Raw genomic sequence first — 25,164 nt, forward strand, 5'->3', positions numbered from 1 at the left:
AGTATATACGCAGAGTATATAAGCAGGTCCACAACCGGAGGTTGTGGCTTGCCAGACCGTTAGACATTGGGACATCTCTGTGCCCTCCAGATCCCACAGCCCGGACCCCCAGGGAGATGGCCAGCGCCGATCGCTGTCACAATGTGGTTTATGCAGACATGCATAAGAACGCTGCTAAAATGGCGCCGGAGCGAGGAGAGGGGGCGGGGCCTACGCTAAGAGCGGGATCCGGAGGGCCAAGGAGATATACAGAGGAGGGAATATTACCTCAGAGAGGAGTGACCCTCCCCTGTGCCGAACGGCCGCTGGGCGGAGCCGCACTGTCCCTCTGCATGATTGGCATGCAGGGGCAGTGAAAACGAAACTAGGCCTCAGGCGAAGCCGGGGCCTAAATTTAACGATGCGGCCGGCAAGCAGGCACCATCGGCGCGGTTCTCAGGTGAAAACCAGAGAACCGACCGGAAATGTCACAATAGATACACAAAACACACTGTCCCCAACAATAAAGTACAAGGGACCCCCGATAATAACGTCTCAAATACTTAGCTTGTGAGACGCAGGGCCAGGTCCCTGAGGGATGAGTGCTCCGTCCGGCAGGATCCTGAAAGGGCTGCGGATGGAGACCGGTCTCCTGCAAGGCAGGGAGAACCGTGCTGGCTCCCACTTCAAGCCAGAGCCCGAGGGATGGTGAAGGAGCGCGGCATGTAAGGCTCCAGCCCTGAAATCAACCTTAACAACACCGCCGACACAGTGGGGTGAGAAGGGACATGCAGGGAGTCCAGGCTTGGACCCGCTTTTCTTCAAACTCTTTCCAAAAATCAAAATCAGATGAGAATGCATGTGTGGATGTGTGCCTCCTGAACACAAAGCATTGAACTGGCTATATTTGGTTATCCAGGGGGTGTATATGCTCGGAGGGAGGGGCTACACTTTTTAGTGTAGTACTTTGTGTGTCCTCCGGAGGCAGAAGCTATACACCCATGGTCTGGGTCTCCCATAGGAACGATGAAGAAAAGTGCCAGGCAACGTTCCATCAGGCCGCCGCATGGGCTAAATATGCCGCATCCGGCAAAAAACAGGCGCAACGCAAGGCCATGCGGCACAATACGGCGCTAATGCAAGTCTATGCGGGAAAAACCGCAACCGGCGGCAGAAAAAAAAAACGGTTACGTTTTTTCTGCAGAGCGCCGTATTGTGCCGCACTGCAAAAACCGGATGTGTGAAAGCAGCCTTAGAGAACAAATTCCAGGAACGTTATTGAGCACACTTCCCCACCAGCAACAGTATCCAGATCACACAGTAGCCCCTGAGGGGAACCGCCTCCCCCCCACCCAAAAAAAAGGGTAAACTGGGATGCTACTGAGGGAATAGAATATGAGACTAGTGTATCATTTGAAGTCACCAAATAGCATTTTTAGTATGATCATCCGTGTATATGATACAGAAAGGTCTCACCAGCATGGATACATTCTTCAAAAAACTCACCGTACAGGATATTTCATCATGGACGACTCTTCACTTTTATTGTTGCCACCTGCCACCTCCTCTCTGGAGTTAAACGTTCCATGCAGATCAAGGCTTATAAGAGCACATTGTGCAGACCCATATATTCAATCGCGATGCGTATCATTACCATTCTCACTCATCAGGGGAGTCTCGGTAATCATATTAGCGGTTATTCACACAGCATCATCGGTTCTGCCAGAAAACAAACTCACGTCTCTCCTGTGTATGCATAAATTCTGTGCCGTATACACGGATGATCATACTAAAAAATGATATTTGGTGACTTCAAATGATACACTGGTCTCATATTCTATTCCCTCAGTAGAATCCCAGTTTGCCCTTTTTTTTTGGAGGGGGGGGGGTGTTTACCGTCAGGGGTTACTGTGTGATCTGGATACTGTTGCTGGTGGGGGAGTGTCCTCGGTAATGTTCCTGGGATTTGTTCTCTGATTGTGCCTCACATTGGTACTGAGTCCGTTTGATCTTTGTGACCCAGCACACATGAGTCTGTTTTGTGTTTTAATGTTCACATTTTTATGTGACTAATGTCATTTTTAAGCTATCACTTCAGTAAAAGTTAAAGTTTTATGAGTCTTTATTTCCAAACTAGGAGTGGTCTGGTTTATCTCCTAAACCCATTTCTGCTTATTCCTAGTCTTCTTTTATGGGTTTCGAATTGATGTTTAATTAAAGGCCCAGTCACACACAACGACTTACCAGCGATCCCGAAAACGATGTGACCTGATAGGGATCACTGGTAAGTCGCTGGGAGGTCACAGGTGAGATGTCGCACAGTCAGACCTTAAATACTCAGAAAAAATAGCTTAGAAGTGCAAGTGTATGAAACTAAGGCAAAGAAACTTCTAAAATACAATACTTTATTAATAAGTCTTAAAAGGGAAAAATCCCAACATTTTCAAATTGACGATAAAATACAATAAACCAAAAAACACACAAAGAGGGGGCCTGGCCCTTAAATCGCCCTGGATTTCCCCCTACCTTGCTGCGGAGGTCGGCACCCTAAGGCCTGCACAGTTTGGCGCCCCCGCTCAACGAAGACTCTCCCTCCGGGCCCTAACTGACCCTGACAATTAGGAGGCGATAGTATTATGCAGTAGAAAAAATAACACGTCCCCAGAGACGGTCAGCCTGGATTTCTCGGTGCCAGACTTGTAATGCACATAGCTTTGCTCTCCTCACTGATCTCACTGCTGGCTGGTGGTTACAAGCGGAGGAGAGAAGAGTAGAACAGAGCTGTCAGTCATTACAAAAATCTCTGCAGCGCTCATCACATGCCTTTTTCATTGCGCGGGGAGGAGAATAGAGCAGGGTTGTGTGTCATTACAAACACCTCTGCATTTGCAGCTCTAACCTCACAGCTTTGTTCTTGTGCAGCAAGGGGAGCAGAGCAGATCTGTGTCATTACAAACACCTCTGAATCTGCACTTTTTATTCCCTTCCTCTGTTATTGCGGGAGGATGACAATAGAGGGGAGTAGTCAGTCATTAAAAAACCTCTGAATAAACAGTTCTCATCCCACAGCTCTATTACTGTAAGGAGAATAAAGTAGAGGAGAGTTATGTGCATTACAAACACCGATGCATCTGCAGCACTCATCTCACAGCTCTGTTCTTATGGGGAAAGGCAAGCAGAGCAAATCTGTGTATAATTACAAATAGCTCTGCATATTCAGCTTTCATTCCCTACCTCAGTTATTGCGGGCGGAGGAGAGTAGAGCAGAGCTGTCAGTCATTAAAAAAATGTTTGGAGCTCTTATCACACGGATCTGTTATTGTAAGGAGAGGAGAGTTGTGTGCATTACAAACACCAATGCATCTGCAGCTCTCATCTCACAGCTCTGTTTTTGTTGGGGGAAAGGGAGCAGAGCAGATATTTGTGTCAATACAAACACCTCAGCATCTACAGATTTCATTCCCTACCTCTGTTATTGCAGGAGGGGGAGAGGCATCACAAAAACCTCTGCATCTGCAGCTCTTATCCCAAAGCTCTGTTGTTGTAAGGTCAGATTTGTTCTATTCACCCGGACCTCAGAGCTGTGGGATGACAGCTGCAGAAGCAGAGATATATTTTTAATAACACACGTCTGCTCTACTCCCCACACTTGTAATCACAGTAGGTGCTGACAGGTAAGATGGGCAAGGAAAGTAGAGATATGTGTCATTACAAAAACACCTCTGTATCTGCAGATCTTATATCATGGCACAGTCAGCTCTGCTCTGCTCCCCTGCCTGGTTTTTAATTCTAATAGGTTCCAGCAGTAAAATCAGTAAGGAGAGCAGAGCTGTGTGTCATTACAAATATTTCTGCATCTATGGCTCTCATCCCACAGACCTGTCATTGGGTGTACAGCACAACTGACAATGCCGTAGAGTGAAAGCTGCAGAAGGTTTTCTTTTTCTCTGGAAGCATATTGTTTGCCCCTCCTCTGCATGGCGCCTCCTCCCACACATTATTGGGAAACATCATGCAGGGATAAAGGTAATACCCGTAGAGAAAAATCTTCACCGACGCCACCTTGGTGTTTGCGAAAATTAGAATATAAACTTTTCTGGCATGTATCTGTGCAGTTGAGGTGAGAAATTAGAAATTAAGAACACCGTTTTAGTCAGTTCTGGGCAGCACGGTGGCTCAGTGGTTAGCACTGCAGTCTTGCAGCACTGGGGTCCTGGGTTGAAATCCCACCAAGGACACCATCTGCAAGGTGTTCGTATGTTCTCCCAGTGTTTGCGTGGGTTTCCTCCAGGTTCTCTGGTTTCCTCCCACATTCCAAAAACATACTCATAGGGACTCTAGATTGTGAGCCCGAATGGGGACAGTGTTGCCAATGTATGTAAAGCGCTGTGGAATTAACAGCGCTATAAAAATTAATAATTATTATTATTATTCTGCAATCAATACTCTATGATGTGGCCAGTTTTTTGGTGCTAAAATTGTTGTAAGGTCTTCTTTAAACACTGTACTAATCATCACCTTTTTAAGATAAAAGAAAAAATACCTTGGCAGACGTTCCACATCTTTTCCCTTGACTTTAAGTGCTTTAAAGTTTTTCTCCCAGTCATGTACTTTGTGTAAATTTTTCTCAATCAGCACATCCACATCTACCTGACCAAGCACTACCCACTCCTGCAGAGAAATCAGAGATAAATAACCCGGAAATACTCATTTTACATGTTACGCATGTGTGCTAGCAAATAGAAAAAGAATATAAGCCTCAACTAGAGCTAAGCAATTATTCAGGAGGACACAACATTTTAACCGTTGCCACATTTTTGCAAAAAGCGGTCTACGACGTAAATGGCCAGCAGTTCAGGTAATGTGCTGATCCATGGACTGTGCTGTTTTATAGCCTTAAGTACCAGATAAAGCCCATTGAAATGCAGCGTGCACCTTAAATCGATCCATGACAACAGATAACCTTCTGAACAAATCCTCTGCTTTACTGAACACAGTGATGAAGCCATTTGCATTCCTCTCAGGCATCACAGAAAAGATTGTCTCTGCACCCGGCTCACTCAGGCCCCTGAACTGGTTCGGAATAGAGATGAACCTCTTCATATCCCGGTAATACTTGGCACGGATATCTTCATAGGGAGGTTTAAACTGTAACCTTCCCTGCCTGTAAGAGATAGCAATAGTCAAAAAAAAAATATGGGATTCATTTTATGCAGCCCCTACGGCAGCGCGCAAAATGTCACTTACTTAAAGGTGAGATCAATGCTAATTTCAGGGAGATTTTCATTAAGAGCCTCAAGGCCCATCTGATACTGATGCTCCAGAGCCTTATACAGCTGATGATCCCAATGCTGGCGCCAAGCCTTCATGTCACTGGATCGCATTCCCTAAAATAAAAAAAAACAAAACTTCTAAATATGCAAATTCTGTGCCTACAAATGACAGATTTCTATATTAGCCAGGACCGGTCAATCAATCAAAGCCTTAAAGGGGTGGTTCACTCATTTTTTTAATTTTCTCTATGAGTTCCACTTACCATTATAGGCGTTTTCTGCATTGGCCTCTATTTGCACTTCTGGCACTGAGCGGCGCTATCCTGCACGCTCAGTGTCGGTCACATGACCCCCTGGTGCTGCGGCCGCTAGTATCCTCTTACGTCTCGTCAAGTTCTGGTCTCTCAAACGTGACGGTTACGTCAGAGGATGCTGGCACCATTCATATTGATTGACAGGGCTGTGACTACCGCACGTCACAGCCTAGCATCGAGGGGAGGATCTGGAGGATGGTACGCCACGCCAGTGTGGAGCGGTGAAGAGGGATGAGCGTCCGGCAGATTGGTGAGGCACGGGGCGCCAGTGTGGAGTACAGGGGGGGTTTCTTCAGCTGAAATCCCCCCTGTCACGCAAGTATGTGATCACACTATCCGCCCGTTGTGCTCAGCTGTCAGGAGAGCCTGCGGTGTCGGCAGTGTGATCATGTGCTCCTACAAACAGCACAGGTGACCGGATGCTGCATGGGACCAATTTGCTCCACTCTGTCACTTGCACAATAAGTCCCAGAGTGGAGACAGTTGGTGACATGCTCTGCTCTGACACATAGTGTGCTATATGTCACTAACGGTCTCCACTCTGGGACTTCTGCATAGTACCAACTTTCTCCACTCTCACCTGCACAACAAGTCCCAGAGTGGAGACAGTTGATTACATGCTCTGCTCTGACACATAGTGTGCTATATGTCACTATCTTGCTCCACTCTAGGACTTGTTGTGCAGGTGAGAGTGGAGAAAGGGGGTCCTATACAGCAGAAGTCACACAGTGGAGCAAGTTGGTGACAGAGCACCTCCCCCCCCCACTCTTCTCCCCCCCTCCCTCTCTTCTCTTCCCCCTCTCTTCTCTTCCCCCACCCCCCTTTTCCCCACCTCTCTTTTCTCCCCCTCCCCTCTTCTCTCCTCCCCTCTTATCCCTCCCTCTCGCTCTCTCTTTTCCCTCTCTCTCTCCTGGCATGGTCAGTACAGAAATCTCTCGATCGTAAACATGGAGTCCCTAATGTGTCTGTGTATTTATTTCTAATACAGTATTTTTCTCTGTGTGATGTCTTTTTTTTTTTTAACCCTTTATTGGAGATTCTTAATGGCCGGGTCAAACTTAGCCTGACATTAAGAATCTCGGGCTTTATAACAGCTGGTAAAACATAGCTGGTATTAACCCCTTATTACCCAGTGTGCCACCTGCCGCCAGGGCCACAGGAAGAGTTGGATACAGAGCCAGATGATGGCGCTTCTATGAAAGCGCCATTTTCTGGGGCGGCTGTGGACTGCAATTCGCAGCGGGGGGCCCAGAAAGCATGGATTCCAATCCCCAGCTGCCTAGTTGTACCTGGCTGGACACAAAAAAATGAGCGAAGCCCACGTCTTTTTTTTTTTTTATTTAAATTATTTCATGAAATATTTAAAAAAAAAGGGCTGCCCTATATTTTTGGTTCCCAGCTGGGTACAAATAAGCAGCTGGGGGTTGGGGGCAGCCCGTACCTGACTGCTGTACCTGGCTAGCGTAAAAAAAATATGGTGAAGCCCACGTAATTTTTTTAAAAAAAAAGTTTTTAGGCAAAAACCTTTATAAAAAAAAAAAAGGCTTCCCTGGATTTTCCATTGCCAGTGAAGGTAACACCAAGCAGTGGGGGTAGCATCGTAGCAGCCAGTAGCTGCTTGGGTTACCCTTAGCAATAGAAAATGCAGCGGGAGCCCACACTTTTTTTTTTAGCCCTAACCCTAGGGTTAGGGTTATGTGTTTGTTTGTTTTTTTTTGTTTGTTTTTTATTTTTAATGTTTATAAAAAAAAAAATCGACATGGGCTTCGCCCATCGAGCACCAGAGCATTTTACTGCTCACTCATGCCTACTCCTGACCACAGCACCAGCAAAACAATTAATCAGATGACTCCAGTGTCGGCCGATTACTTGTTCTGTGTCCCCCTGTATCCATCGCAGCGTGTGAGGGCTGTGAGGTCACCTGAGTTCAGTCCAGCACTGGAGTCAGCTGATCTGAACTCAGCTGAACTCCAGCCCGCACACGCTGCGATGGATGCAGGGGGACACAATACGTAAGGCCTAAGCCACACGGCGAGAAAAACAGTGCGAGTGTAGTGCGATAAAACATCGCATTCCATTCAGACCAATATTAGCCTGTGTATCAGCGCACATGAGCAATTATTTTCTCAGCCCTAATCGGACCGAGAAAACAATCGCAGCATGCTGCAAATGTAATGCAAGACTCTTTCTCTTTTACCCATTCAAGTGTATGGGGTAAGAGAAAAATCGCACTGCACTTGCGGTACATCGGTGTACCGCGAGTGCAGAGCGAGAATCGCAATAGCCAACTACGGAGGAGAGAGGGAGAGAAATCCCTCCCACCCCTCCTCAGTGCTGGCTGGCCGGCCGGCCGGCCCCTCCTGAGTGCTGGATCGCCCCCGCAGCTGCGGTCTGCTCGCACAGTCGGACCTCAGTCGCAGGGACACACGCATGACACTCAGCTCTGCTGTACTGTCAGCGTGAGCTGAGTGTCATGCGAGGGGATCGCAGTAATCCCCGTGTGGCCTCAGCCTAATCGGCCGACACTGGAGTCAGCTGATCTGAATTCAGCTGAACTCCTGACCACATAGCCCGCACACGGTCACATGTGATTGGCAGCAGGCAGTGACTGCTGTTAACCTGCATCCATTGCAGCGTGTGCAGGCTGTGAGATGAGGAGTCAGCTGACTCCAGTGTCGGCCGATAAATTCTGTGTCCCGGTGCAGAAAGATCGGGTAAAATAACGGTTGCATGCGCTGCACATTTAATCCACAGGATCCGGTCATATCTCAAAATTTTTATAATAGGTACAGTTTGGAATTTTTAGTGCAGAAGTGCACATTTAGTGCTGGCTTTTTGTTTTTTCTTCAGTGAATTGGTCGGTGGCTGACCCCCACCTTGCTATGCACCCCAATTTGGGATGTATTCCACCTGTCTAGATTTTGGCGGTTGGAGACTGTTCACATTCAGTCATCAGGCCCTGTCCACAGGCTATTTACTTCATGCAGCATTTGCTTGGACCTGTCCCGCCCACAGCCATGACTCAGTCATGGGTACGGGATTGAAATAGACCAGGTGAGTGCTGCTAAGAGTAGTTCTACTATTCATGTGTGAGGCCGTATGGCACATGTTATAAAAATATTTTAGTGTAGGACTGCCCCAAATGAGATTTGCCGTCACGTGGCGGGGTAGCTCAAGAAATTGCAATTTTTTTGCCAAATGTCTCAAAATTTTTATAATAGGTACAGTTTGGAATTTTTAGTGCTGAAGTGCACATTTAGTGCTGGCTTTTTGTTTTTTCTTCATATGCGGTTTGCGTTTTTTTGCCTACAGGCAAAATGCATGCCACACGGATGATACGGACGACACACAGACTAGGCAAGAGGGAAAAAAGCAATCTCATGACCCCATCATTTTTTTTCCCCCAATTATTTTTTTTACATGTTGCGCCGGTTAATAATCATAATTTCTGTACACACACACACACACACACACACACACACACACACACACACACACACACACACACACACACACACACAGACTATGAACCATATGAGAACAAGCAGAAGATGGCCGCTTTCTTCCCCTGGTTGTGCAGAGCTGGGAGCTTCGGGTGTCTCTGCTTTGATTGCTCTCAGTGCATCCACACTGGAAAGAGGCAGGGAGGAGTCTTTGGGTGGGGAGGAGAGCTGAGTGGGTGTGTTGGATACAGTGGGTGTGTTAGATACAGCCCTAGAGCCACAAAGAATTATGGGAGTTGTAGGAACTGAACCCAGGAAGTCAGAAGAGAGATTAACCCCATCAGAGCTGGAGCCAGGATGTGCAGCTAGAGCACGATAAAAGGTAATATTGCTGAAAAAACATAATAGATGTGTGGAGAGGCACATATTTGCAAGATTTATCAGAAAAAAAAAAAACAGTTTTGGTAACTGGACAACTTCTTTAAGTGAAAAAGCCAGAGGGATCCACCCAGGGAACTCTCCAATTCATGACAAAATTCCACCTATCCCCGGCGGCCAGACTCCTCCTTTTCCCGGCGGCCAGACTCCTCCTATCCACGCCGCCCAGACTCCTCCTATCCACGGCGCCCAGAGACCTCCTATCCTCAGCGCCCAGACACCTCCTATCCCTACCTCCTTTGCCATCCCACACGGCTTCCGGGTCCTAAAATTAACTCTCATACTGATTCACTGCTTCCCCCGCACAGCATCAGTCACGGCATCTGTGATGTTTTGCAGTCAGACCACGCCCCCTCCCTAAGTAACCACGCCTGTGATTGGTTGGAATGACAAACGCTGTCTGCGTTTTTACAGTGGTGTAAAAATAAATTAATTAATTGGCATGGGATCCACCCATATTGTGATAGCCACTGCAAATCAAGCATACGGCTACAGGCTGCAGCCCCCAGCAATGCGTTTATCTTGGCAAAACGCATTGCGCTTTGATGTATTTTTTTGCCAGGAGATGCAGGAATTTGCTATATAGGTTCCAGCACCAAATCCGCATTTCATGGCAAAAAGAAGGGAATTTTGTTTACTTACCGTAAATTCCTTTTCTTCTAGCTCCAATTGGGAGACCCAGACAATTGGGTGTATAGCTATGCCTCCGGAGGCCACACAAAGTATTACACTAAAAGTGTAAAGCCCCTCCCCTTCAGCCTATACACCCCCCGTGCTGCCACAGGCTCCTCAGTTTTGGTGCAAAAGCAAGAAGGAGGAAAAAATTATAAACTGGTTTAAAGTAAATTCAATCCGAAGGAATATCGGAGAACTGAAACCATTCAACGTGAACAACATGTGTACACAAAAACCGGGGCGGGTGCTGGGTCTCCCAATTGGAGCTAGAAGAAAAGGAATTTACGGTAAGTAAACAAAATTCCCTTCTTCTTTGGCGCTCCATTGGGAGACCCAGACAATTGGGACGTCCAAAAGCAGTCCCTGGGTGGGTAAATAATACCTCATAATAGAGCCGTAACGGCTCCGTCCTACAGGTGGGCAACCGCCGCCTGAAGGACTTGCCTACCTAGGCTGGCATCTGCCGAAGCATAGGTATGCACCTGATAGTGTTTCGTGAAAGTGTGCAGGCTCGACCAGGTAGCTGCCTGACACACCTGCTGAGCCGTAGCCTGGTGTCGCAAGGCCCAGGACGCTCCCACGGCCCTGGTAGAATGGGCCTTCAGCCCTGAGGGAACCGGAAGCCCCGAGGAACGATAAGCTTCGATAATTGGTTCCTTGGTCCACCGAGCCAGGGTTGATTTGGAAGCTTGTGTCCCTTTACGCTGGCCAGCGACAAGGACAAAGAGTGCATCCGAGCGGCGCAGGGGCGCCGTACGAGAAATGTAGACTCTGAGTGCTCTCACCAGATCTAACAAGTGCAAATCCTTTTCACACTGGTGAACTGGATGAGGGCAAAAAGAAGGTAAGGAGATATCTTGATTGAGATGAAAGGGGGATACCACCTTAGGGAGGAATTCCGGAACCGGACGCAGAACCACCTTGTCCTGGTGAAACACCAGGAAAGGAGCTTTGCATGACAACGCTGCTAGCTCAGACACTCTCCGAAGTGAAGTGACTGCTACTAGAAAAACCACTTTCTGCGAAAGGCGTGCGAGCGAAATATCCCTCATTGGCTCGAACGGTGGTTTCTGAAGAACCATCAGCACCCTGTTCAGATCCCAGGGTTCTAACGGACGCTTGTAAGGAGGGACGATGTGACAAACCCCTTGCAGGAACGTGCGTACCTGTGAGAGTCTGGCCAGGCGCTTCTGAAAAAACACAGAGAGCGCAGAGACTTGTCCCTTAAGGGAGCCTAGCGACAAACCCTTTTCCAATCCGGATTGAAGAAAGGACAGAAAAGTGGGCAAGGCAAATGGCCAGGGAGAGATACCCTGAGCAGAGCACCACGACAGGAATATTTTCCACGTCCTGTGGTAGATCTTGGCGGACGTTGGTTTCCTAGCCTGTCTCATGGTGGCAATGACCTCTTGAGATAATCCTGAAGACGCTAAGATCCAGGACTCAATGGCCACACAGTCAGGTTGAGGGCCGCAGAATTCAGATGGAAAAACGGCCCTTGAGACAGCAAGTCTGGTCGGTCTGGCAGTGCCCACGGTTGGCCGACCGTGAGATGCCACAGATCCGGGTACCACGACCTCCTCGGCCAGTCTGGAGCGACGAGGATGGCGCGGCGGCAGTCGGCCCTGATCTTGCGTAACACTCTGGGCAACAGTGCCAGAGGGGGAAACACATAAGGAAGCTGAAACTGCGACCAATCCTGAACTAAGGCGTCTGCCGCCAGAGCTCTGTGATCTTGAGATCGAGCCATGAATGTTGGGACCTTGTTGTTGTGCCGTGACGCCATTAGGTCGACGTCCGGCATCCCCCAGCGGCAACAGATCTCCTGAAACACGTCCGGGTGAAGGGACCATTCCCCTGCGTCCATGCCCTGGCGACTGAGAAAGTCTGCTTCCCAGTTTTCTACGCCCGGGATGTGAACTACGGAGATGGTGGAGGCCGTGGCTTCCACCCACATCAAAATCCGCCGGACTTCTTGGAAGGCTTGCCGACTGCGTGTTCCACCTTGGTGGTTGATGTAAGCCACCGCTGTGGAGTTGTCCGACTGAATTCGGATCTGCTTGCCTTCCAGCCACTGCTGGAACGCTTTTAGGGCAAGATACACTGCCCTGATCTCCAGAACATTGATCTGAAGTGAGGACTCTTGCTGAGTCCACGTACCCTGAGCCCTGTGGTGGAGAAAAACTGCTCCCCACCCTGACAGACTCGCGTCCGTCGTGACCACCACCCAGGATGGGGGTAGGAAGGATTTCCCCTTCGATAATGAGGTGGGAAGAAGCCACCACCGAAGGGAAGCTTTGGTTGCCTGAGAGAGGGAGACGTTCCTGTCTAGGGACGTCGGCATCCTGTCCCATTTGCGTAGGATGTCCCATTGAAGAGGACGCAGGTGAAACTGCGCGAAAGGAACTGCCTCCATTGCTGCCACCATCTTCCCCAGGAAGTGCATGAGGCGCCTCAAGGGGTGTGACCGACCTTGAAGGAGAGATTGCACCCCTGTCTGTAGTGAACGCTGTTTGTCCAGCGGAAGCTTCACTATCGCTGGAAGAGTATGAAACTCCATGCCAAGATATGTCAGCGATTGGACCGGTGTCAGATTTGACTTTGGAAAATTGATGATCCACCCGAAACTCTGGAGAGTCTCCAGAGTAACGTTGAGGCTGTGTTGGCATGCCTCTTGAGAGGGTGCCTTGACCAGCAGATCGTCTAAGTAAGGTATCACCGAGTGACCCTGAGAGTGGAGGACCGCAACTACTGTAGCCATGACCTTGGTGAAAACCCTTGGGGCTGTCGCCAGGCCGAACGGCAGTGCCGCGAACTGAAGGTGTTCGTCTCCTATGGCGAAGCGCAGGAAGCGCTGATGCTCTGGAGCAATCGGTACGTGGAGATAAGCATCTTTGATATCGATCGATGCTAGGAAATCTCCTTGGGACATTGAGGCGATGACGGAGCGGAGGGATTCCATCCGGAACCGCCTGGTCATTACGTGTTTGTTGAGCAGTTTTAGATCCAAAACAGGACGGAAAGACCCGTCCTTCTTTGGAACCACAAACAGGTTGGAGTAGAAACCGTGACCCTGTTGCTGAAGAGGAACCGGAACCACCACTCCTTCTGCCTTCAGAATGCCCACCGCCTGCAGAAGAGCCTTGGCTCGCTCGGGAGGCGGAGATGTTCTGAAGAATCGAGTCGGAGGACGAGAGCTGAACTCTATCCTGTAACCGTGAGACAAAATGTCTCTCACCCAACGGTCTTTTACTTGTGGCAGCCAGGTGTCGCAAAAGCGGGAGAGCCTGCCACCGACCGAGGATGCGGTGTGAGGAGGCCGTAAGTCATGAGGAAGCCGCCTTGGTAGCGGCACCTCCGGCGGTCTTTTTAGGGCGTGATTTGGACCGCCATGCGTCGGAGTTCCTCTGATCCTTCTGAGGCCTTTTGGACGAGGAAAATTGGGACCTGCCCGCCCCCCGAAAGGACCGAAACCTCGACTGTCCCCTCCTCTGTTGGGGTGTTTTTGGTTTGGCCTGGGGTAAGGATGTTTCCTTTCCCTTGGATTGTTTGATGATTTCATCCAATCTCTCACCAAACAAGCGGTCGCCAGAAAATGGCAAACCAGTTAAGCACTTTTTGGAAGCCGAATCTGCCTTCCATTCCCGTAGCCACAAGGCCCTGCGTATTGCCACCGAATTGTCGGCTGCAACCGCCGTACGGCTCGCAGAGTCCAGGACAGCATTAATAGCGTAGGACGCAAATGCCGACGTTTGAGAGGTTATGGACGCCACCTGCGGCGCAGACGTACGTGTGAGTGCGTCAATTTGCGCCTGACCAGCTGAGATAGCTTGGAGTGCCCATACGGCTGCGAATGCTGGAGCAAAGACGCGCCGATAGCTTCATAGATGGATTTCAACCAGAGCTCCATCTGTCTGTCAGTGGCATCCTTGAGTGAAGCTCCATCTTCCACTGCAACTATGGATCTAGCCGCCAGTCTGGAGATTGGAGGATCCACCTTGGGACACTGAGTCCAGCCCTTGACCACGTCAGGGGGGAAAGGGTAACGTGTATCCTTAAGGCGCTTGGAAAAACGCTTATCTGGACAAGCTCGGTGTTTCTGGACTGCCTCTCTGAAGTCAGAGTGGTCCAGAAACATACTCATTGTACGCTTAGGAAACCTGAAACGGAATTTCTCCTGCTGAGAAGCGGACTCCTCCACTGGAGGAGCTGAGGGAGAAATATCCAACATTTGATTGATGGACGCAATAAGATCATTCACTATGGCGTCCCCATCAGGAGTATCAAGGTTGAGAGCGGCTTCAGGATCAGAATCCTGATCAGCTAGCTCCGCTTCATCATACAGAGAGTCCTCTCGCTGAGACCCTGAACAATGTGATGATGTCGAGGGGATTTCATAGCGAGCTCGCTTAGTCGGTCTGGGACTGCGTTCCATGTCAGAGACCTCACCCTGGGATCTATGAGACACCCCGGGAGAACATTGTTGTTCCAACTGAGGGGAACCAGGGGGCAATGATTTCACAGTGCCCATGGCTTGAGATGCCGGCCTGGACTGCAAGGCTTCTAATATCTTAGCCATAGTCTCAGAAAGTCTTTCAGTAAAAACTGCAAACTCCGTCCCTGTCACCTGGACAGTGTTAACAGGTGGTTCTCCCTGGGCCACCCTTAGCAGAGGCTCCGGCTGAGTAAGTGCCACAGGGGCCGAGCATTGCACACAATGAGGGTCAGTGGAACCTGCCGGCAGTATAGCCGTACATGCTGCACAGGCAGCATAGTAAGTCTGTGCTTTGGCACCCTTGCTATTTGTGGACGACATGCTGTTGTCTCCTCTGAGCAATACAGGAGGGTATATAGCCAAAAACAACCGTGCACCATACAGTGTAAAGTATAGCCTATAATCATATAATCTATAAGTACACTTCTGCACCAGTGGGGCCAGCACCTAGGTGCTGCTTACCGCCCGCACAATGCGGTTGTGTGGTCACCAGAATTCCTGCCTGGGTCTCCCTGAGCTTGTCTCCCTTCTCCAGCGTTAGCAGAGCTGACAGGAATGGCTGCTGGCGTCCTGAGGAGAGGAGGGGGCCGTGGGCGTGCCCTAGAAAGTGCGGGAATCCGGTGCCCCACTGTGCACAGTGAGGGGGGTGGAGTATGCAAAGCATGCTCCAGCCTCAGTTGCTGACGTCCTTTACAGCGTCCCGCCCTTCCCCTGACTGGCAGGCCTGGGGGCGGGAAAAGAATGAGACTAGGCCGCAAAAGCCGGGGACTAAAGTTATAAGCGCGGCCGCCGTATAAGCGCGGTCGGCGCGGAAGTCCCCGGCGCACTAACAGTCCCAGCCGCGCCGCAGTGATAATGGCAGCGGCGGTCAGCGCGGCAGTCCCCATACACTAACACACTCAGCGACGCTGCAGTGTGTAAAGGCACAAACGCAGTCAGCACCGCGGTCCCCGGTGCACTAGCACACCCAGCAATGCTGGAGTGTTGCTGTGCGCGGTCCCCACGGGGACACAGAGTACCTCAAAGTGGCAGGGCCATGTCCCTGAACGATACTCGGCTCCTATCCAGCAGAGTCCTCAGGAGCTGTGGATGGAGCACGGTCTCATGTGCCTGGAGACCGATAGGATCCCACTTCACCCAGAGCCCTAAGCAGGATGGGGAAGGAAAACAGCATGTGGGCTCCAGCCTCCGTACCCGCAATGGATACCTCAACCTTAACAACACCGCCGACAAGAGTGGGGTGAGAAGGGAGCATGCTGGGGGCCCTGTTATGGGCCCTCTTTTCTTCCATCCGACATAGTCAGCAGCTGCTGCTGACTAAGCTGTGGAGCTATGCGTGGATGTCTGCCTCCTTCGCACAAAGCATAAAAACTGAGGAGCCCGTGGCAGCACGGGGGGTGTATAGGCTGAAGGGGAGGGGCTTTACACTTTTAGTGTAATACTTTGTGTGGCCTCCGGAGGCATAGCTATACACCCAATTGTCTGGGTCTCCCAATGGAGCGCCAAAGAAATGGGGTTTTCTCCAGATGATGTAAATTTGGTGCAAAAATCTGGTGCAGACATTTCTTTTCCATTTTTGGTGTCAATTTGATGCTGAAATTTATGCACCAACTTCCTGCACCAAATCTGCATCTTTAGCCAAAAAATACATCAATTTCGCATCAAAACAGCATTGCGTTTAAATGTGTTTTTTTGCTAAAAGATGCAGATTTGGTGAAGAAATGTCTGTCTGAAGTCGCAGTGGGTGGTCAAGTACTGTAATGTGCCCGCCCACTGAGAGTTCAGTATGTGGCAGACACGGGATCGTCGTGGGAACTTGGGTGGATTACATCGGACCTGGGCATTTGGTGGGTTAAAAAATTGAAGAAAAACTGTGGGTTTGTCTTGCATTTTATTTCAAATAAAGGATTTTTTCGGTGTTGGTGTTTATTTCTTTTCACTTACAGGATTAGTAATAGGGACTCCTACCCATAACTAATCTAGGGCTTAGTGGCAGCTGTGAGCTGTCATTAACCCCTTATATTACCACGATTGCCACCACACCAAGACAATCAGGATGAGCCGGGTAAAGTCCTGGAATAGTTACATCTAATGGATATGACAATTCTGGGCACTTCGGGCTGATATTTTTAGCCTGGGGGGGCCAATAACCATGGACCTCCCCAGCCTAAGAATACCAGCCCCCAGCTGTTAGCTTTATAATGACTGAGAATCAAAATGGGGGGCACAGTACACCGGTTTTTAAAAATTATTTATTTAAAAAAAAAAGGGAATTTTGTTTACTTACCGTAAATTCCTTTTCTTCTAGCTCCAATTGGGAGACCCAGACAATTGGGTGTATAGCTTATGCCTCCGGAGGCCACACAAAGTATTACACTAAAAGTGTAAAGCCCCTCCCCTTCAGCCTATACACCCCCCGTACTGCTACGGGCTCATCAGTTTTGGTGCAAAAGCCCGAAGGACGAAAAAATTATAAACTGGTTTAAAGTAAATTCAATCCGAAGGAATATCGGAGAACTGAAACCATTTAACATGAACAACATGTGTTATACAAAAACAGGGGCGGGTGCTGGGTCTCCCAATTGGAGCTAGAAGAAAAGGAATTTACGGTAAGTAAACAAAATTCCCTTCTTCTTTGTCGCTCCTTATTGGGAGACCCAGACAATTGGGACGTCCAAAAGCAGTCCCTGGGTGGGTAAATAATACCTCATAATAGAGCCGTAGCGGCTCCGTCCTACAGGTGGGCAACTGCCGCCTGAAGGACTGGCCTACCTAGGCTGGCATCTGCCGAAGCATAGGTATGCACCTGATAGTGTTTCGTGAAAGTGTGCAGGCTCGACCAGGTAGCTGCTTGACACACCTGCTGAGCCGTAGCCTGGTGTCGCAAGGCCCAGGACGCTCCCACGGCCCTGGTAGAATTGGACCTTCAGTCCTGAGGAAACCGGAAGCCCCGAGGAAAGGTAAGCTTCGAGAATTGGTTCCTTGATCCACCGAGCCAGGGTTGACTTGGAAGCTTGTGTCCCTTTACGCTGGCCAGCGACAAGGACAAAGAGTGCATCCGAGCGGCGCAGGGGCGCCGTTCGAGAAATGTAGATCTTGGCGGACGTAGGTTTCCTAGCCTGTCTCATAGTGGCAATGACCTCTTGAGATAATCCTGAAGACGCTAGGATCCAGGACTCAATGGCCACACAGTCAGGTTGAGGGCCGCAGAATTCAGATGGAAAAACGGCCCTTGAGACAGCAAATCTGGTCGGTCTGGCAGTGCCCACGGTTGGCCGACCGTGAGATGCCACAGATCCGGGTACCACGACCTCCTCGGCCAGTCTGGAGCGACGAGGATGACGCGGCGGCAGTCGGCCCTGATCTTGCGTAACACTCTGGGCAACAGTGCCAGAGGAGGAAACACATAAGGAAGCCGAAACTGCGACCAATCCTGAACTAAGGCGTCTGCCGCCAGAGCTCTGTGATCTTGAGATCGAGCCATGAATGTTGGGACCTTGTTGTTGTGCCGTGACGCCATTAGGTCGACGTCCGGCAGCCCCCAGCGGCAACAGATCTCCTGAAACACGTCCGGGTGAAGGGACCATTCCCCTGCGTCCATGCCCTGGCGACTGAGAAAGTCTGCTTCCCAGTTTTCTACGCCCGGGATGTGAACTGCGGATATGGTGGATGCTGTGGCTTCCACCCACAGCAGAATCCGCCGGACTTCCTGGAAGGCTTGCCGACTGCGTGTCCCACCTTGGTGGTTGATGTAAGCCACCGCTGTGGAGTTGTCCGACTGAATTCGGATCTGCTTGCCTTCCAGCCACTGCTGGAACGCTTTTAGGGCAAGATACACTGCCCTGATCTCCAGAACATTGATCTGAAGTGAGGACTCTTGCTGAGTCCACGTACCCTGAGCCCTGTGGTGGAGAAAAACTGCTCCCCACCCTGACAGACTCGCGTCCGTCGTGACCACCGCCCAGGATGGGGGTAGGAAGGATTTCCCCTTCGATAATGAAGTGGGAAGAAGCCACCACCGAAGGGAAGCTTTAGTTGCCTGAGAGAGGGAAACGTTCCTGTCTAGGGACGTCGGCATCCTGTCCCACTTGCGTAGGATGTCCCATTGAAGTGGACGCAGGTGAAACTGCGCGAAAGGAACTGCTTCCATTGCTGCCACCATCTTCCCCAGGAAGTGCATGAGGCGCCTCAAGGGGTGTGACCGACCTTGAAGGAGAGATTGCACCCCTGTCTGTAGTGAACGCTGTTTGTCCAGCGGAAGCTTCACTATCGCTGGAAGAGTATGAAACTCCATGCCAAGATATGTCAGCGATTGGACCGGTGTCAGATTTGACTTTGGAAAATTGATGATCCACCCGAAACTCTGGAGAATCTCCAGAGTAACGTTGAGGCTGTGTTGGCATGCCTCTTGAGAGGGTGCCTTGACCAGCAGATCGTCTAAGTAAGGTATCACTGAGTGACCCTGAGAGTGGAGGACCGCAACTACTGTAGCCATGACCTTGGTGAAAACCCTTGGGGCTGTCGCCAGGCCGAACGGCAGTGCCGCGAACTGAAGGTGTTCGTCTCCTATGGCGAAGCGCAAGAAGCGCTGATGCTCTGGAGCGATTGGTACGTGGAGATAAGCATCCTTGATATCGATCGATGCTAGGAAATCTCCTTGGGACATTGAGGCGATGACGGAGCGGAGGGATTCCATCCGGAACCGCCTGGTCCTTACGTGTTTGTTGAGCATTTTTAGGTCCAAAACAGGACGGAAGGACCCGTCCTTCTTTGGAACCACAAACAGGTTGGAGTAGAAACCGCGGCCCTGTTGCTGAAGAGGAATCGGGACCACCACTCCTTCTGCCTTCAGAATGCCCACCGCCTGCAGAAGAGCCTCGGCTCGCTCGGGAGGCGGAGATGTTCTGAAGAATCGAGTCGGAGGACGAGAGCTGAACTCTATCCTGTAACCGTGAGACAAAATGTCTCTCACCCAACGGTCTTTTACTTGTGGCAGCCAGGTGTCGCAAAAGCGGGAGAGCCTGCCACCGACCGAGGATGCGGTGTGAGGAGGCCGTAAGTCATGAGGAAGCCGCCTTAGTAGCGGCACCTCCGGCGGTCTTTTTAGGGCGTGATTTAGACCGCCATGCGTCGGAGTTCCTCTGATCCTTCTGAGGCCTTTTGGACGAGGAGAATTGGGACCTGCCCGCACCCCGAAAGGACCGAAACCTCGACTGTCCCCTCCTCTGTTGGGGTGTTTTTGGTTTGGCCTGGGGTAAGGATGTTTCCTTTCCCTTGGATTGTTTGATGATTTCATCCAATCTCTCACCAAACAAACGGTCGCCAGAAAATGGCAATCCAGTTAAGCACTTTTTGGAAGCCGAATCTGTCTTCCATTCCCGCAGCCACAAGGCCCTGCGTATTGCCACCGAATTGTCGGCTGCAACCGCCGTACGGCTCGCAGAGTCCAGGACAGCATTAATAGCGTAGGACGCAAATGCCGACGTTTGAGAGGTTATAGACGCCACCTGCGGCGCAGACGTACGTGTGAGTGCGTCAATTTGCGCCTGACCAGCTGAGATAGCTTGGAGTGCCCATACGGCTGCGAATGCTGGAGCAAAAGACGCGCCGATAGCTTCATAGATGGATTTCAACCAGAGCTCCATCTGTCTGTCAGTGGCATCCTTGAGTGAAGCTCCATCTTCCACTGCAACTATGGATCTAGCCGCCAGTCTGGAGATTGGAGGATCCACCTTGGGACACTGAGTCCAGCCCTTGACCACGTCAGGGGGGAAAGGGTAACGTGTATCCTTAAGGCGCTTGGAAAAACGCTTATCTGGACAAGCTCGGTGTTTCTGGACTGCCTCTCTGAAGTCAGAGTGGTCCAGAAACATACTCTTTGTACGCTTGGGAAACCTGAAACGGAATTTCTCCTGCTGAGAAGCTGACTCCTCCACTGGAGGAGCTGAGGGAGAAATATCCAACATTTCATTGATGGACGCAATAAGATCATTCACTATGGCGTCCCCATCAGGAGTATCAAGGTTGAGAGCGGCTTCAGGATCAGAATCCTGATCAGCTACCTCCGCCTCATCATACAGAGAGTCCTCTCGCTGAGACCCTGAACATTGTGATGATGTCGAGGGGATATCATAGCGAGCTCGCTTAATCGGTCTGGGGCTGCGGTCCGTGTCAGAGACCTCACCCTGGGATCCATGAGACCCCCCGGGAGGACATTGTTGTTCCCACTGAGGGGGACCAGGGGGCAATGATTCCACAGTGCCCATGGCTTGAGATGCCGGCCTGGACTGCAAGGCTTCTAATATCTTAGCCATAGTCTCAGAAAGTCTTTCAGTAAAAACTGCAAACTCCGTCCCTGTCACCTGGACAGTGTTAACAGGTGGTTCTCCCTGGGCCGCCCTTAGCAGAGGCTCCGGCTGAGAAAGTGCCACAGGGGCCGAGCATTGCACACAATGAGGGTCAGTGGAACCTGCCGGCAGTATAGCCGTACATGCTGCACAGGCAGCATAGTAAGTCTGTGCTTCGGCACCCTTGCTATTTGTGGACGACATGCTGTTGTCTCCTCTGAGCAATACAGGAGGTTATATAGACAAAAATCAACAGTGCACCATACAGTGTAAAGTATAGTCTATAATCATATAATCTATAAGTACACTTCTGCACTAGTGGGGCCAGCACCACAGGTGCTGCTTACCGCCTTCGCAAAGCGGTTGTGTGGGCACCAGAAATCCTGCCTGGGTCTCCTTGAGCTTGTCTCTCCTCTCCAGCGTTAGCAGAGCTGAGAGGAATGGCTGCCGGCGTCCTGAGGAGAGGAGGGAGCCGTGGGCGTGACCCAGAAAAGTGCGGGAACTGGTGCCCCACTGTGCAGAGTGAGGGGGGTGGAGTATGCAAAGCATGCTCCAGCCCTCAGTGCTGCCGTCCTGTACAGCGTCCCGCCCTTCCCCTGACTGGCAGGGCTGGGGGTGGGAAGAAAACGAGACTAGGCCGCAAAAGCCGGGGACTCGAGTTATAAGCGCGGCCGCCGTATAAGCGCGGTCGGCGCGGAAGTCCCCGGCGCACTAACAGTCCCAGCCGCGCCGCAGTGATAACCATGGCAGCGGCGGTCAGCGCGGCAGTCCCCCTACACGAACACACTCAGCGACGCTGAAGTGTGTAATGGCACAAACGCAGTCAGCGCTGCTGTCCCCGGTGCACTAGCACACCCAGCAATGCTGGAGTGTTGCTGTGCGCGGTCCCCACGGGGACACAGAGTACCTCAAAGTAGCAGGGCCATGTCCCTGAACGATACTCGGCTCCTATCCAGCATGGTCCTCAGGAGCTGTGGATGGAGCACGGTCTCCTGTGCCTGGAGACCGAAAGGATCCCACTTCACCCAGAGCCCTAATTGAGGGATGGGGAAGGAAAGCAGCATGTGGGCTCCAGCCTCCGTACCCGCAATGGGTACCTCAACCTTAACAACACCGCCGACAAGAGTGGGGTGAGAAGGGAGCATGCTGGGGGCCCTGTTATGGGCCCTCTTTTCTTCCATCCGACATAGTCAGCAGCTGCTGCTGACTAAGCTGTGGAGCTATGCGTGCATGTCTGACCTCCTTCGCACAAAGCATAAAAACTGATGAGCCCGTAGCAGTACGGGGGGTGTATAGGCTGAAGGGGAGGGGCTTTACACTTTTAGTGTAATACTTTGTGTGGCCTCCGGAGGCATAAGCTATACACCCAATTGTCTGGGTCTCCCAATAAGGAGCGACAAAGAAAAAAGCTGTATATTGTCCCTACACAGTCACTATCAGCAACCAAGCCATTTAAAAGCTGGTATCCATGATTGAAGGCAGTATCTACATAGTTAGGCAGCAGTGATTGGAGAGTGATTCAGTCACTACTGTTACAAACATTTGACGCCAGAGCACATGCGAAAAAAAAGGAAGACATCACCACCACTAAAGCGGGCTTTACACGCTGCGACATCGCCCGAGCGATCTCGTTGGGGTCACGGAATTTGTGACGCACATCCGATCGCTTTAGCGATGTCTTTGCGTGTGACACCTATGAGCGATTTTGAATCGTCGCAAAAACTTTCAAAATCGCTCATCAGTGACATGGGGGTCCATTCTCAAATATCTGCTGCTGATCGGTGTACGAAGTAGTTCGTCGCTCCTGCGGCAGCACACATCGCTATGTGTGACACCGCAGGAACGAGGAACCTCACCTTACCTGCGGCCGCCGGCAATGAGGAAGGAAGGAGGTGGGCGGGATGTTACGTCCCGCTCATCTCCGCCCCTCCACTTCTATTGGGCGGCGGTTCAGTGACGCTGCTGTGACGCTGAACGAACCGCCCCCTTAGAAAGGAGACAGTTCGCCGGTCACAGAGACGTCGGTAGGCAGGTAAGTAGTGTGACGGGTCCGCGCGATGTTGTGCGCCACGGGCAGCGATTTGCCCGTGTCGCACAACCGATGGGGGTGGGTACGCACGCTAGCGATATCGGTCACGATATCGCAGCGTGAAAAGCGGCCTTAACTCCTATACAATGAGTTAATTTAGAGTCAATGTAGCCATTCCACTAATACGTGAGGAGACAATTGGAAAGATTTATCAATAAATGTCATGTAAAATGCACCAATGAAAAGGCGTAAAATTTACAATTTTGGGGCACAAAGAATGATAAGAATGATAAATGTGGTGCGGCTCACTGGACATCACTGCCACATTTTACAGCATTATTCATCACATTGTTCATTACTCGTTAGCCATTCTCAGTTCCAAGAGGTTCAAAGAAGGTGAAAAAGTTTCTAAAGCACACAATACATGTGAAGCACTGCCTGCATTTTACATAGTCAATCTCCCTTCATGATCACTAAATTCTCTGCTATCAGACACATTTAAATGATAGAAAACACTGCCCAAAGGAAGAATACCTGATATTCAAGACTGGAGACCACACTGCGCATTTCCAAAAGTCCGTCTTTCCATCGTTGTTGTTGACGAAGCAAATCGACGCTCATTAAAGTAACGACCTGCGAATCACAAAGTGTAAGTGTCGTCTGTCGCAGCAAATTCAACAATCAATGCGTAACATGGACAATCCTAAAGACAGAAAATGTGGCGTTTCCTCGTTTGGGCAAACAGGCCGGGATCCTCTGAACACACACAGGACTATCTAACCAAGTTTATTATTGAATAGCTATATACAAGGTAATGTACTGGCGTATACGGTAGACAAAAAATAATAATAGAAAATTGCAAGGTCTAATAAAAGTAAAAAACATTAAAAAAAAAATAATTTTACATCACGCATACTGTATATTTTTATGCACAATAAACATTACTACATGTACAGTACGTCACAAAGCTTTGATTAATATACACATTGAACTACACAGGATTGCAACAACCTGTATAATAAATGAATAGCATTATTTATATATAATCAATGCTCAATGAGAATAGGGCATTAAGACCGCATTGGAAATAATGGTAAAGAGGAAAAAAAAAAAGAGATCTAGCAACTCCACCACCGGCTATTCTAACTAGAAAAGTCTAACCCTACCTACCTGCGGAGGTTGGCACCCTAATATGCGTTGGTTGGCGCCCCCGCTCGTACGGTGGCTGTCCCTCCTAACTGTCACTAGTCCTACACCTACAGAAAGGGTGCAAAAGATAAAGACTCATTCAGACCAAGGGGGTAGACAGTTTTTAACCGAAATATCCATCTTGATTCTTTTTGGAGGATTTTCTTATCCTAGTCACCCCCTCGTTTGAGCGGTGGGACAACATCAATGTCTTGAAAGGTCACATGGCTAGTATCTCCTCCATGAGCTGTATTCACATGTTTTGCCAGTGGAGTATCATTCCTTAGTCTTATGTCCCTTAAATGCTCTCCTATTCTCCTTATAGCATGATTTATGTAAAAAAAGAAAGTTATAGTAACTGCAGCAAAGTGGCTTTTTTCAGCATTTTTCCCCAAATAAAAAGAAGGATTTTTGTGTACTCACCGTAAAATCTCTTTCTCTGAGTCTTCATTGGGGGACACAGGACCATGGGTTATGCTGCTGTCACTAGGAGGCTGACACTAAGTAGACAGAAAAAGTTAGCTCCTCCCCAGCAGTATACACCCTGAGCCGGAGGCGGACTCAACCAGTTTAGTGCACAAGCAGTAGGAGGAGAACCAAACAACTCTAGATAAAACTAGGTAACAACTATAAACAATTAGTCATGCGACCAGTGGCCTGGGAATATGGCCACTGAGGCAATAGGCAGGTAATATGCAACCAAAAAACACAAGCAGGGTGGGTGCTGTGTCCCCCAATGAAGACTCAGAGAAAGAGATTTTACGGTGAGTACACAAAAATCCTTCTTTCTCCATCGTCTCATTGGGGGACACAGGACCATGGGACGTCCAAAAGCAGTCCCTGGGTGGGAAGAGAACCATCACCGGAGATCGGTAGGAAACCGCTTCCTCCTGTCGGGCTTGACCCAGACCTACAAAGACCTACCTTGGTACAGGTGTGCTTCTGCCTCCCGCAAAGATAACGGCAAGACTGGCCTCTGCCAA

General features: G+C 50.0%; 1 protein-coding gene across 3 annotated transcripts in view; it reads right to left on the reverse strand.

The window, feature by feature from the left end:
• DYNC2H1 (dynein cytoplasmic 2 heavy chain 1) overlaps positions 1-25,164 on the reverse strand; it is an 852,364-nt gene that overhangs the window by 684,600 nt on the left and 142,600 nt on the right. For all 3 annotated transcript variants that reach the window (XM_075337457.1, XM_075337458.1, XM_075337455.1), the window contains exons 15-18: positions 23,528-23,626; positions 5,227-5,366; positions 4,915-5,143; positions 4,523-4,650 (exon numbers count right to left, since the gene is read on the reverse strand). In XM_075337457.1, the coding sequence (XP_075193572.1) occupies positions 4,523-4,650; positions 4,915-5,143; positions 5,227-5,366; positions 23,528-23,626 (596 nt within the window). The remainder of the gene's footprint in view (positions 1-4,522; positions 4,651-4,914; positions 5,144-5,226; positions 5,367-23,527; positions 23,627-25,164) is intronic.

The sequence above is a fragment of the Anomaloglossus baeobatrachus genome, chromosome 2 (assembly GCF_048569485.1).
Source record: "Anomaloglossus baeobatrachus isolate aAnoBae1 chromosome 2, aAnoBae1.hap1, whole genome shotgun sequence".
In the NCBI taxonomy this organism is placed as follows: Eukaryota; Metazoa; Chordata; class Amphibia; order Anura; family Aromobatidae; genus Anomaloglossus; species Anomaloglossus baeobatrachus.